At 44.3% G+C, this 15213-nt stretch overlaps 1 protein-coding gene across 1 annotated transcript in view; it reads right to left on the bottom strand.

Moving 5' to 3' along the window:
* The window catches only part of nr3c1 (nuclear receptor subfamily 3, group C, member 1 (glucocorticoid receptor)), a 33317-nt gene extending 19419 nt beyond the window's left edge, over positions 1–13898 (bottom strand). The window contains exons 1-2 of the mRNA XM_083651338.1: positions 13786–13898; positions 11867–13134 (exon numbers count right to left, since the gene is read on the bottom strand). Of these exons, the coding sequence (XP_083507464.1) occupies positions 11867–13125 (1259 nt within the window). The 5' untranslated portion in view covers positions 13126–13134; positions 13786–13898. The remainder of the gene's footprint in view (positions 1–11866; positions 13135–13785) is intronic.
* Positions 13899–15213: the final 1315 nt, after the last annotated feature.

Raw genomic sequence — 15213 nt, 5'->3', positions numbered from 1 at the left:
CACCCGAACGACACGGCTGTAGAGCAGAATGGCTCTGCTGTAAAAGAGTAAAATCCTCATAGACGTTTTTTTTGTCGGGGCTGGGGGGTTATCTAAATTGGTTACACCGGAAATAGAACCCATAGTTAACGTAAGGCAAAATGGCCGCCAAAAATAAGGTGGATAACATCTTTGCCAGCTCAGATGAGCAGCAGTTATCTATCTCTCTATAACATCTTTGTCAGCTCAGATGAGCAGCAGTTATCTATCTCTCTATAACATATTTGTCAGCTCAGATGAGCAGCAGTTATCTATCTCTCTATAACATATTTGTCAGCTCAGATGAGCAGCAGTTATCTATCTCTCTATAACATATTTGTCAGCTCAGATGAGCAGCAGTTATCTATCTCTCTATAACATATTTGTCAGCTCAGATGAGCAGCAGTTATCTATCTCTCTATAACATATTTGTCAGCTCAGATGAGCAGCAGTTATCTATCTCTCTATAACATATTTGTCAGCTCAGATGAGCAGCAGTTATCTATCTCGCTATAACATATTTGTCAGCTCAGATGAGCAGCAGTTATCTATCTCTCTATAACATATTTGTCAGCTCAGATGAGCAGCAGTTATCTATCTGTCTATTACATCTTTGTCAGCTCAGATGAGCAGCAGTTATCTATCTCTCTAATATAACATCTTTGTCAGCTCAGATGAGCAGCAGTTATCTATCCCTCTATAACATCTTTGTCAGCTCAGATCAGCAGCAGTTATCTATCTCTCTATAACATCTTTGTCAGCTCAGATGAGCAGCAGTTATCTATCTCTCTATAACATCTTTGTCAGCTCAGATGAGCAGCAGTTATCTATCTCTCTATAACATCTTTGTCAGTTCAGATGAGCAGCAGTTATCTATCTCTCTATAACATCTTTGTCAGCTCAGATGAGCAGCAGTTATCTATCTCTCTATAACCTCTTTGTCAGCTCAGATGAGCAGCAGTTATCTATCTCTCTATAACATCTTTGTCAGCTCAGATGAGCAGCAGTTATCTATCTCTCTATAACCTCTTTGTCAGCTCAGATGAGCAGCAGTTGGAGCAACATGACAACATCGCCCGGCCGTTTCTCTAGAACGTGACATGGAATGTGTTTGCGGCTTGTGCGTTTGTTCCACCTAACAGCCTCCTACATCATCGTCCTACTTGACCTACTTCTGGCCAAATCAGTGCAGAGAGATTCACCTCAGACAGAAACAACAGGAAGATGAATCTGGTGGCTAAACGGTCTCTCTCTCTGCAACACATCTGGTGAGCGTGCCTTAAGGTCACGCTCCAAAACAAGCAAACGACAGGGGGAAAAAAACAAACGGAGAGAGAAGAGGGTCAACGTGGAGAGAGCAGGCGGCGTGGTGGAATGAGTCAAACCTGCTCGGCTGCGTTTATTGTACCGGTGATTATTATAGTCGTTACTGATGTGGGTCAGCGTGGCACGCACAGGGCTCATCACATCTTACCCACCGACTGAAAGAGAGAGCAGAAGGAAGTGCTCCTTCCCCCCGAGGTGAGAGAGACACCGAAATAGAAAAGAGGAACCGGCCCCGTGCGCTCGCACTGAATCATTGTCACAGCGCACGCTACGACAACACGGGAGCACACACACTGGGCTTGTTTAGTCTAGGCTTGGACTTCTCTCAAATAAGACAATAACAAAATAAAATCATAATGATTTTTTTTAAATCTGCTTCTATTCCCCTTTCTAATAAATCAGGCTCTCATAAAAAAATACAGACCAATTCTCATCTCATTACATAGCTAATTAGTTTTCTCATCTCATTACATAGCTAATTAGTTATTTCTCGTCTCATTACATAGCTAATTAGTAGGGCTGTGCCGATTCACTTATCTCCCGATTCGATACTATCACGATACTTTGGTGCCGATTCGATATATATTGCGATTCACGATTATTGCGATTCTACGATTATTGCGATTCGATATTACGATTTATTGCGATTTTTGTTTATTTTTTTCTTTTATTTTTTCAGTTTGTTTGCTTTTTTACACTAGATTAGAACATGGGAAAAGTTGAATCATACACTAGAGACTGTATATTATATATCATGAGTAGGGCTGGGCGATATAGTTAAAAACAGGGGCGGACTGGGATCATAATTCAGGCCGGGCATTAGATACCAAGCAGGCCAGGCCGATATGGGCCAACGCGTGTGAAATTTGGGCCGTTTGAAGCCAGATTTGGGCCGTTTGAAGTCCAATTTTACAATGAGATGCACCCACTTTAACCCTGAAGTGTAATTATTACTTCAGACTAACTAATAAAGTAATAAAACCACTAGTAAACCAGTAGGCGGCGCCTGGCCTGCTGTTCAGTGAGTGGCCTGACTGCAAGCACCAAAAAAAAAAAAAAAATTTTTTTTTTTTTTTTTTTTTTTAAATTTGCGATTATCGATTCTGGAATAAAAGATCGATCCAAAAAATCGTGACATTAAAAATCGCGATACTTAGGTGAATCGATTTTTTCCCCCAGCCCTACTAATTAGTTCTTTATTCACCTTATTCACCACGCCCACTTTTTCTCTCTTCCGCGTTACACGCAATTGTATTTGTTCTTCCGGTTCAGCGCTAGTTGGCGGCCAATTTCAAAACAAAACGTCAGTATAATAATGAATGAAGTTTGGCAACATTCAGAATTAAGCTACACTGCGGCCAACTTCAGTTACATGCTCATAGCGTTACTGCTGCGAGGAGCCGATGGCTGGAAACTGCGAACTGGGCCACAGACGCACCACCTTTGGGAAGAACGTCCTGTCCATTGTGGGCGGAAAAATATGGAACAGTCTCCCGGCCACAGTTAGGGAATGCCCCACCTACCCTACTTTTAAAGTCCAAATCAAGGAATGGCTCAAAACGCACCCATAGTTAATAGCCTTCTCTTGGACATTTTTTTTATCATTTTATTATCTCATCTGTTTGTGTGTATTGCCTTTATTCTGTGTATGTATTGTTATCACTTGTGTACTTGTGTTATCACTTCTGTATTTATCCTGTAGTTTTTAGTTGTTGATGCCCCGAGGACTGCGGGTGAAAATTAGCTTCGGCTAACCCCGGCACTTTTACCGTTGTCACATATGGATGATTCTGTACGTGTTTAACTGTTTTATTAATGTGCATTGTCCTGTCCAAATAAACAATAAAGTAAAGTAAAGTAAAGTAAAGTAAAGTACCCGGTCGGCATTTAACGTTAGTTACAAAAGCACGTCGACAGTGTTTTCTCACTGCCAGTAGCCTACAGAGTAGGGTTTGACAGATAGCTAGTCCGACCGGTGTCAGCACAGCCAGCCAGTCCTCGCCGCTCGTTAAATATTTCCAAATAGGCGTTATTCTGATAAACTGGTCACATGCAGTATATGTTACGTTCTCACCCGAAAAATATTAAAACTTTAAAACAGTTTTTTTTGTTGTTGCTTGAAAACGGCTTTTTGGCAAGTCTAAAAATGACTACGGTAGGTGTACTCTACTTCCGTGTCTAAAACCGGAAAGACGACTACAAAATGACGTCATGCAGAAGCGTCCTTGTACGGGCAAAGAATAAGGTGAATAGGTGCAAGAAAATTGCGCAGCGTTTTTCACAAAATCATTCTCACGAAACACAAATAAATACAATGGAAATTAATTGATGGTGCGGCGGTTTTCCATTGGCACTGGAACAACCACGGCCACTGATTTCAGCCTCCATCTTTAAAAGCGGCCTCCCTCTGCGTTACAAACACAGAGCGAGCTCTCCTGCCTCCGTCAGTACGGGCCTACAGTAGATTCTCTATGTCTGCCTCCTCCCTCCATGCTTTAACTGGCCAACTCCTTTCATCGACGGCCCAGCTCTATAGCCAGGAGGAGCAGTAGCCAGTGCTTGGCTTTCAGACATCAGAGTGGAAGACTTTAACCTAACCCACCAGGAAAAAAAAATAACCCTAAGGATCCGCACTTTCCATATTAGCTTCCATAATAAGAGCGGTTAGCGCCCGGCGGTGCGTAGGTGTTGGGCTTCCTGGGTTTGTCAGATGAATGTGAGGCCTTCTGCTCCTGTGTGTGCGCAACGCCGTAATACCTTCAGATGGAGTGCAGACCGCTGGGTGTGGGAGGAGGAACCCACTCCTAAACTTTGCATTTGCTGCTGACTCCACAACTGTCAAACGAGGGGAGAAACCAAAACCAAAACATAGGCTTATAGCTAGAATATCTGAACCTCAAACTGGGGAATTTCTCTAACCGTGTTCAGCAACGTCAACAACAACACACCAAAAATAGACAAAATAGCCAAAAAATGCGGTTACGCGGGGTATGCGGTAATAAACGTGAACGCGGTTGGAATGGCTGGCATTTGATCTCTGCTCGCGTTTACCCGGCGCCAGCTGTGGGAGAGAGAAAGTAGGTCAGAGTCAGGAGAGTGAGTGCTTCGCGCGGCAGAGCAGCGCCGCTGTGGACCGCCCGGCCCGGCCCGGCCCGGGCCGCCACAGAGCCCGGGACACGCCCACACGCGCACTTTACACTTTACGCCTGCTTCCTGCAGAATGCAAACACACATCTCACACACAAGTACTAATCATAAAAAATGTCATTTACAGTGTAATTTACAGCTCATAGCTTCTGCTGACAGTCAATGTTTCTGCCCTTGGCTGCGGGAAGGAGGAACAGAGCGGCCAAGGAGAGAGAGAGAGAGAGAGAGAGAGAGAGAGAGAGAGAGAGAGAGAGAGAGAGAGAGAGAGAGAGAGAGAGAGAGAGAGAGCAGGGGTTAGAGAGAGCGAGCGAGGCAGGAGAGGTGAGGGCGTGCCAGAGCAAGACTTTGTGGACTGAATAGAGACCCTGTTCTGAGCTTACTCTCAAAACACTGTGCCAAGGCTCGGCCTCAAGACTATTCCTACCGGTATATCAAAATATATACATCATGACAACCTAAGACTATATTCATACATACATCAAATATGTTTTGCCAAACCACAGCTGAGCCTGATACAGCTGATAACTTTAAATAGACACTGACTGAACTAACAGTTCACCAAGCCCAGTTCAAGTTGTATCTCAGCAGATCAGATCCTGCTCTGGCTTCTCGTTGTCACAGCAGCATTAACGAGTCCACATTCTGCCTCCAATATTATTAGCCTGTTTCACTTCCCACCCAATTCGCCCATTTTGTGTCTCAAAGGCAGGAAGTAACACCGGTGCAAGCGAGACACTAATTAAGGCCCTGTGGAACACCTAAATGGATTGGCAGTTGGAAACCCCTAATTAGTGTCTTGCTGCTTGCACCTGTGTTACTTCCTGCCTTTTAGGCACACAATGGGTGAATTGGGTGTGTGAAGTGAAATAGGCGGATTGGCCAATCTAGCACTAATCAATCTCTCCTATCTTTTGAATTAGGCCCTATGTGAGAGAGATAAGCAGCTCTGTGTTGTCCTATGTGAGAGAGATAAGCAGCTCTGTGTTGTGGTTGGAGGCCTCACTTGATAAGGCTCCATGTTCTGAGCAAATGGGCTGATGATGGTTTGAGTAATGGGCCAAAATAATGAAATGAGAAACACCTGATTTCACCAGTGAGCTTAGCCACTCCAAAAGCAATTAGCACAATCAGCAGCTCGTTACTAACTCCTAACCGACGGAGCAGCTCTGACGCACAGGCCCAGGTAAAGCATCGGTCTTTCATCAAGAGAATAATGTCACTATTCAAGATTGTCCTAGAAATTGACAGACATAAGAAAGACAAAATGTCAGCAATCTATCATAAAATATAATAAATAAATAAAAAATTATAGTCCAATAGTAGTAACTCATAGTCAATTTCTAAAGGTGACTCAAAAATTCCCATGAAGTGAAATTCTCTGGAATGTTACCACCATTAGTTAAGGCATTGCAGGACTTACTCTTCAACCTACCCAAGCGCTGGTCCAATAAGTCCAGTCCAGAACTTGTGACTGAAGTGCAGGGCCCTGGGCCAGCGAGTGTTACAGCTGAACCCTCTCACACATTGTGACTGAAGTGCAGGGCCCTGGGCCAGCGAGTGTTACAGCTGAACCCTCTCACATGCATTCTTGTCAGTCCGTTCTTATTGCATTAGGTCATATCTGCCCCCACTAAGATGGGAAAATACAGTGTGGCATGAAGGCCAACATCCAATTAGGATACGAGATGGAAACAATTAAAGCTAACGGATGGATCCAAAATGAAAAGCCTGGACGTGGAGAAAAAAAAACATTCAATTCGAAATAGAATGAAAGATTCATGTGAAAACCTGAATGATATATTAATACTTCCAAAACATGTACGACATTGACAGAAATCTTTAATATGCTACAGCAGCATACAGAACACTGCTTTACCCAAGTCTCAGATATCATCAACAACTGTTTTGTGTTTTGCAGTCAGGCAGATTTATTGCTCCCAAATACCATGTACACACACACGTGATCCGGCCAACAGCCTGGGAGAAATTCCCCTCACCTACACTGTGTGTACCGTATTAGTGTCTATGTGTTCCCCTAACCTACACTGTAGGGCTGTCACTTTTCATTCGAAATTCGAATGCAACTTCGAATGTGGGGGAGGGGTTCGTGTTCGATATGTAAATTACTATTCGATTTTTTTATTATTTTTTTATGAACCAAAATTAACCAACTGCTGCTTGCTGGTAATGTTAATCCCATGTCAGAAAAAGTCTCCAGATTTGTCGCGTTAGTCTCTTCTGAGAAAGATTGTCTCCAGGGTCTGAAAAGTTGTCTCGAGTTGGATGCAGCCAAGTTTGTGAGGCAGTGTTGTGACTGTGAGCGTCCAAGCTAACACGTCGGACTGAAAAAAAAGAAAAGAAAAAAAAAATTAATTAACCAAAAAACTTCGAATATATTCGAACGAATTTCGGGCAATTAAAGTTCGTTCGAATTTTATTTTGGGAAAAAGTGACAGCCCTACTACACTGTGTGTATTAGTGTCTATGTGTTCCCCTAACCTACACTGTGTGTATTAGTGTCTATCGTGGATCATATGGTCCAAAAATGTCTCTCTGTGTTTTGGCAAGTTAAGCACTGAGCAGCCCTTTATAGATTGAGGAACAAGAGGGGGGTTCTTACTCCAAATCTGCAGCATTATTATCTGACACTGAAAGCCTGACCTCCACAGTCCACACTAGTCCACTAGTCCTCCACAGTCCACACTAGTCCACTAGTCCTCCACAGTCCACACTAGTCCACTAGTCCTCCACAGTCCACCACACGACTACAACCTTGGTCTATCACAGAGCAGCGAAGGAATGCCACACTCAAAACAAATGTTACATAAGACAGACCTAACTGACTGGACTGATTATCAATATCGACCGGACTTCATTTCTCCTCTTCCACCTTTTTTCCCCCTCATCCAACAAAGCAGGTTTAACATTTTCCAATTCAACTCATTAATATTCAACAGAACGATCACACAACGAGGGGGCGTCGACTTCCACAATAACAAGCAGAAACAAAAGCAGCCATTCTCATTCCCAGCGGTGTCAGAAGCAGTGGCCTGTGAAGGGGGGCGGGGCCTCGAGTCAGACTGTGAAACTGCGAGGAGTCTCTGAACGGAAAGGCGGTGGAAAAACAAAACGGGAGACATGTGATTATGCTATTAGAGTCGGCTCGTTGGACTAACGATCAAAGAATTCTAAGAGCACACAGCACAGGACCCTGCGGCTAATGGCAGCCAGGTATACACACACACACAGTCAGGCCCGGGTCCACTTTGGAGCCTGAGCTTTAGCGGAGCAGCAGTGGCGTAAGGTTGCGTGCGAAAGCCTGGAGGAGATGGCGACCCGGTGCCAACAACACCCGGACAGCCAGGAGGGCGCTCGGGCTAAATCCAAGCTGCTAAATGTCACACAGGTTGAGGCGAACAGAAAGCATGACAAAACAAACTCCCCCCTCAGCGCGCACACACACACACAGAAACACACACACACGAGCCAATACAGACACACGCCCACACACAAATCATGTATGCCACACACACACACACACAGACACACAGACACACACACACACACACACTAAGCTCACAGGCAGCCTCACACACATGCATGAGCCAATACAGACACACGCCCACACACAAATCATGTATGCTGCTCACACTGTAAGCACATAATCCAATACTCAAACACACACACACACAGAAACACACACACACACCTCTACACTCACAGAAACACACACACACACACACCTCTATACGAACACAAAGATGATTACAGCCACATGTGACATTAAAATGAGGCATATCTTGTGTCTTGCTCCATCTGGTCCTGGTCACCAGCAGGCATTAGGACGGCTGTCACACACGTATGGAGATGGTCTGATGATGATGATCCAATAGTCTCACGACACAGTAGGCTCTCAACAATTAGGGATGCACCCATCCACATTTGTTCACTTCCGATCCGATTCCGATACCTGAATTTGGATATCTGCCGATACTGATATTATGCCGATACCAATATTGTTCTTGAATACAGTATAGGCAAATATTTGGCCGATTAAAGATTTTTTTTTTTTTAAATATACCTTGCAAAAAGCAGACAAAATTAAGAAAATATACAAGGCAAAGAAGGATACTATTATACATGGGCAAATTACGGCCAGCACCCCGTGTGGCCCGCGCTGGAATTGCAATTTTTTTGTTTTTGTTTTTGTTTTGTTTTGTTTTATTACGATCCGATCCAATTCGTGAAGTAGCGCCAATATCGGCACCGATACCGATATTGGATCGGCCCCATCCCTATCAACAATATCATCAAGCATCAGATCAGATAACAAACCACATCTGTGGCCTGGCTGTCAGGATGCATTTCTGCATGCCGTGCTGCTTTGAGAGACATCGGCTAGAAGCTCGTCATCACTCCTGTCTGATACTCAGATACTGTGAATCAGGCGTGCGTGAGCACACAACACTCCTGTCTGATACTCAGATACTGTGAATCAGGCGTGCGTGAGCACACAACGACGACGACGACGGAGGAAAACAAGGAGAGCTTCTCTGAGACAAGTCACTCTGTCACGCCGGTTGGTTGGTTGGTGAAGTATTTCTATTGAGCTCCTGCACCACTGGGCCCCCAAAGCCAGCTTTACAGGCAAACCCATAAAAACCTAGAGGGCAGCAAAGACTCACTGGACAAAAGACACTTTGTGGGCCCCCATGATCCTGACAAACTGACTGCACACATGAAGCTCTGCATGTGTTTTAGCTGACTGTGAGCTAAAGAAAATAGTTAAAAAAAATGTAAAAAAGAAGGAAAAAGTCACTTATTTTTCCTACACATGAGGAACTTCCATCTTGTTGAAGAACAGGCCTGATCGTGCATTCCTTTATAACTGGGAACTGGAAATCTTACGGTTCAAAGGTCATGAGCTGGGACGGTGACGTCACCAGAGCTGGTATTTCCCATTCCAAACTCATAGGAGCCTCAGCAGCCCTGACCTCAAAAATCCAAGATGGCTGCTCCGCGCAACAACAGTAGTTATAATCGTAGTAAATGCTATTTAGCAGCACTTCTGTTTTGTTTGTGTCTCGTTAAATCAGCTGTACACACAGCACTGCCTAACTTCTATCTGTGTGGACATGAGGCTGCAGTGTTTGTATGCGCAGAATGCCGTGAAGTGCCTTGTTATCAACTGTTATTGCTAACGATGGCTAGCCTGGCTAGCGACTGGATCCGATCGGATCAACAGTGAACTTCCCAGCTCAAGTTTCCTGCAAATGGAACGCTAACAAAACGGATGTGACGTCATTTAGTTTCCACATCCCAGTTATTTTTGTGATAAAGGAATGTACGATGAGCCCTGCATAAAGGCCACAGTTCATTCACCCTGATGGTTCGATGAATGCTGAATGCGAGTGACGTTGGATCATTCAGAGACAGCAGCACAGCGCCGCACCTCAGGGGTTATTTTGGGCATAATGCAACGAGAGGATGGAAGGGATATGCCTCACGAAGCCCCCATAGAGTGGATACTTCCTGTCACAGACTGAGGGCGGCTGGCTGTACTTAGTTCATAGTAAGTCAAGAAATCCTTATTTACACTTAGGTCCATATATATATTTGGACATTGGCCACAATCTTCATCATTTGGGCTCTGTACACACACCACCACAATGGACTTGAAATGACACAATCAAGATGTGCTTTAACTGCAGACTTCCAGCTTTCATTTGACGGTATTTATTTACATCCAAATCAGGTGAACGCTGTAGGAATAACATGACATTTTAAGGGAGCAAAAGTAATTGGACAAACTAACATAATCGCCCAATAACTTCCGAAGCATTTGGCTGAATAGGAGCAGAAACACAAGGGAACCGTCATACACGCCCACGCTGCCACTCACTCCCATTTCCATTCGACAGCCATACTGCCCACGTGATTTGGATGTAAAAATAGACTCAAATGAAAGCTGGAAGTCTGCAGTTAAAACACATCACGATACGATATTGTCTAAGATTATTTGGACGACGATACGATATTTGCTGATGTCACAAAGTCTGCCACCATGATAGGATTTTGATTCAATTCGGTGTTCTGCGATCGATATGAGACGATAAATGCCCATTTAAGACAACCGGCTACAAAATGTGATTACCTCATCAAATGGCGATTAAGTCTTTAATACTTTTTAAGGGACTTAATTTTCCCTCAATTGATTGATCAACTTTTAATAGTTTTCAAGACCCCGCAGATAGCCTGCAAAGTGCTGTAATAATTATACATGCACATAACATACATGCTGCATGCATGCATATTACACAAATATCCATACATAGCATACACAAACATAATATGTATATACTGTATGTAGACACACACACACACACACACACACACATATCAGTACATACATACAAACATACACATCCTGTACACGCCCGTCACCCATATAAACTGCATAATATGCGCCTATATGCCCACATACACACAGTACACACGCTGCACACGCACACGTATGTAGGCCAACGAACTGTTGGATGGGGTGGGAAGAGGACCCGGCAGAGTCAAAAATAAACCATGTCTATAACAATGACAAAGCCAACCTGTTTAGGAGAGAGGCTTGACTGCACAGTGGTATTGAGGCTTGACTGCACAGTGGTATTGAGGCAGACCACAGAAGAAATATAATGCTCAGGCTTGTGTCGTCTGTGAGAAAATGATTGCAGTCAAATGTCTGACTTGGAGAGAATTGGAATTCCCCCGGCCTTTCAACAGCGCCTCCTTTCTCTCGCATTTAGGGCTTACTGCTGCAGCGGTGTTTTCTACAGTACAATGCTGCTGGATGTGGCAATTTCTCTGCAAACATAGTCTTAGGTGTGTAGTGTGAGAAAGTTTGTTAAGAGTAGAACTCAGAACAAAGTTTCTTTCAAATAATTTGGAGGCAACAGTTCTGTTGCAAATATAAGGAATGACAACGGCAAGACCTCGGATTCAAACACGTTATATAGGCTACTATCAATTTAGGAATGTTTCCCCCGATGCAACGAACAAAAAGATTTGTTGCATCATGTTGATGCAAACTTAAAAAGGTAAGCAAGAAAGGATCAACATAATGAAATATAAATCAATATAATCTGATTTGATAAAGTCAGTCATCTTGAAATGAAAGGGGATGATATATATAAGATAATATTCTTGGGTTCTATCTATCATATAGTGCTCATTCAAACAATGACATTGCATTTTTTCCCCTTTGTACAGCTGAACATTCCCCTCTGTGATCTAAACATATAACTGACACAGACAGGCCTCAACCCCGTGATGGGGCCGGATCACACCACACGGCCACTCAATGAGCACACGATTCCATCCTTACCTGGTAAAGCTAGCGGAGAAGAGGGGGGAGCTGGAGAGACTCTCGCCGGCCCTCAGCACTCCCGAGCTGTCCCCGATCACCTGGGTTCTGTTCCAGGCCTCGCCGATGGTCGTCAGTGGGGGATACAGCTGGAACACTGGTTTCTGCTCCTTCTTCTGCTGCTGTGCTCCACTGCTGCCGGAAGCTGCTGCAGTGCTGCTGGGGGTGATTCCAAAGTGGTAGCTCTGTCCTCCTCCTGAGGTGCTGACCCCGCAGATGGAGATGGGGCTGGCGCTGGGCAGGTCCGCAGAGGATGTGCCGCTGATTTGGCAGTAACTCCGGCCTGCAGACGACTTCTCCTGTTTGATCACCCCTGGGGTGCACAGTTGAATGAAACCGGCGTCCTTCTCTTTCTTCACCAGCGCAGGCAGAGTGGTCGTGGTCGTGCTTGTGGGGGCGAGGGTGAGGGTGGCAGTGGTGGATGTGCTAGAGCTGCTGGACTGATCCTGACTGGGGCTGATCAGGCTGCTGCCGTTGAGAGTTGCAGAGCTGGTGCCACCACCGTTGCTGTTCCCACCCCCGGCGGGTTTGCTGTCCTTCTCCGAGCAAACGTCCCCAAGCAGAGAATCATCTGCCAGAGTGGAAAGGAAGGCATCATCGCCTACATAAAAATCTGAGGGGGAGCCGGTGAGCTCAAAGTCCTGGAGCAGGTCCAGGGTATTGTCATTGAACAACTTATGGTTTATGACGTCCATATCTCTCCCAATGTGCCCGAAGGCATCATGCTCCAAATCCATGGGATCATCTCCTCTATCCATGGAGAAGTCCTCTGATTTCATTGGGAAAAGGTTGGGGTCTGAACCCCCAATAAGAGACTCCATGGAGGAGGAGTGGGTAAGGTCTGCTAAGATATTTTCCCCCAGGGTGTAGCGCCCAAGGGTGGCGCCCAAGGGTGTCTGAATCTGGAGCAACTGCTGCTGCTGGGTCCTCTGATCCTTGGTCATTCCCCTGGGCTCTGAATCGTCCAGCAAGAGCCCCACGGTGGCAGTGACGGAGGCAGAGGTGAGCTCCTCCGGAAGGGGGCTGAGGCCGTTGGGCACGTCTCCCGGCTGCATCAATGAGCTGGATGGAAGGACAACAGAGGTGGCAGAGGTGATGGACATGGCACTGTGAGGAGCTACTCTTAATGGAGCTCCCTCCTCCGGGCTTTCAGTGTAGACCAGTCTGCTTAAATGGTCATCTCTTATATATGCTACTTTCTTCACTCCCCTTTTATCCATCTTTTCATCCTTCAGACAGAGACACATAAATAGAACGTAAACAGGGTGAGTGTGCAGAACATTATTACACTCAACAATATGATTTCCAAAATTACTTTCAGATTAGCAAGTGTGCCAGCTATTACGGTGCTACTGCTAAATTACTGTATCTTGAAATACACACAAATTGTGCACATGCTAAGAGAAATCAGCTAACGTTAGCTCAAAACTGGAGAAAGTTGCCACGCACGGCCCCCTCCGCGCCCTTGATAGTTTATGTAGCTAAGGTTAGCAAGAAAGCTAACTAGTTAACAATTCCCGGTAACAATACCTTAAGATTAGACTATATGAGCAGTTAAGGCGAACCATGGTAATGCGCATTTAAAGCAAATCAAAATCACAGTGATATAGACTAGAACTGATATGCATGGTGCAGTAAAGTTAATCTTCTAAGCTAAGCTAACGTCAGCTTAGCGCTAGCTAGCAGTGTGGCTACACTACTTGTTAGCATTTGGTTCGAAATGTCGCTGACAGACAGTGATTAGCCTGCTAGCCACCTAACGTTAGCTAACATAAACCTCGACTTGGACCCCGCTGCGAAGTGCATACTGAAATATGTAACGTTCCAATATTTGCCTTTGTATCAACACACAACTAACGTTAATTAAAGCGTATAATTACCCTGGAAATGTTTGCTTGCTGAGTGATGTCCACAGGTCATCTGACAACATTGTTTTGGTTGAAAGTGGCTAGTATCAACAACACGAAACACTGACTCAATGTTTACGACTCGCCCACACGTCGTAAGCTACATGTTAGCTGGAAGGAAAATAACACATCGAATTGAATCTATTTTTCGAAAATGTTCCGTATGATTTCGATCAAGCTATAAAATAACATGCGAAATGCATGAGACAGGCTTGCTATGGTGATTCGCAGCTAGCCATTAAGAAAGTAGGCGCTATCCTCCAGGAAAAACATACAAAATGGAGAACTAGCAAGCCAACCCCGTGGCTGGCCTGTTTACAACACGCAGCGCGGCCTGCTGGCCACAACGGCGAACTGCAATTTGTTGTGTGCGCCAGAAACCAGAATTGAAATATAGCCTAATAATACCGTATAATAAGACAATTAATCTATCTACATCATAGCAATATTTACCACTCGATAGAATACAATTGTATGTGTTCTTGGTTACATTTATTTCAGTGCAATTCAATAATGCACTCTCACAGGGCACACAAAGGGCGATCAAAACAACACTATAATAATGTAAAGTGCAAGGACAATCGAGGCAAAATAGTATTATAAAACGGTCAAATGTGTAGTGTCTCTTCTTACACGATTAATTATTCTATTTGGACATCGTGGGGCATGCAGGCAACGGACAAGGGGGAGACACAAACTACTGTATGAATGGACAGTGTGTGTGTGTCATGCATGATGTCATGGCCTTTGTTTATTGTCTGTTGTTGTAAAATGATGATGATGATGATCTGAGAGTTGTGCTAGCTGTCGGCTGCTGAGACGATTTTTCATCTGAAATGAAACATGTGCTAACGAAAAATGACTAGGCTACAGTAATAACACATTATTAGTAATAATAGTAATAATAATACTAATAATGATGATGATGATAATATAATAATAATAATAATAGCATAATAATAATAATAATATACTTTAATAATATACTTTATACCACACTTATTATTGTATTAAAGTTTAGATTTTCCTCTGTCCTTGTTTGTTTTAGCTTGTGCAGCCTTTTTTGTGTGAGTATTGAGAGCAATGTAAACCTGAGTCACATTCCTTGTACAGTATGTGTACATACTTGGCCAATAAAGCTGATTCTAATTTTGATAATAAAAATCACACCCAGATGTTGAAGTAGGCCTAAACAATGCAAGACTGCGCAGGTTGGACCATCGGTCGGCCCCTTCTCCCCCACCCACCTTACCCCTCTCTCTGGCACTGTGTGTGCATGGTGCGCTTGTGCACGCCATCTCGTGCTTACCTGTACATATCGTGCTCACATCTTGTGCTTAATCACACATAGTCACTTATAGAAACGGCTGCACCGCTTAAGATGTCACCTCCCGTGGTGAC

Source organism: Poromitra crassiceps (genome assembly GCF_964638095.1).
Source record: "Poromitra crassiceps genome assembly, chromosome: 15".
Taxonomy (NCBI): domain Eukaryota; kingdom Metazoa; phylum Chordata; class Actinopteri; order Beryciformes; family Melamphaidae; genus Poromitra; species Poromitra crassiceps.
This window is presented reverse-complemented; position numbering and strand designations above follow the sequence as displayed.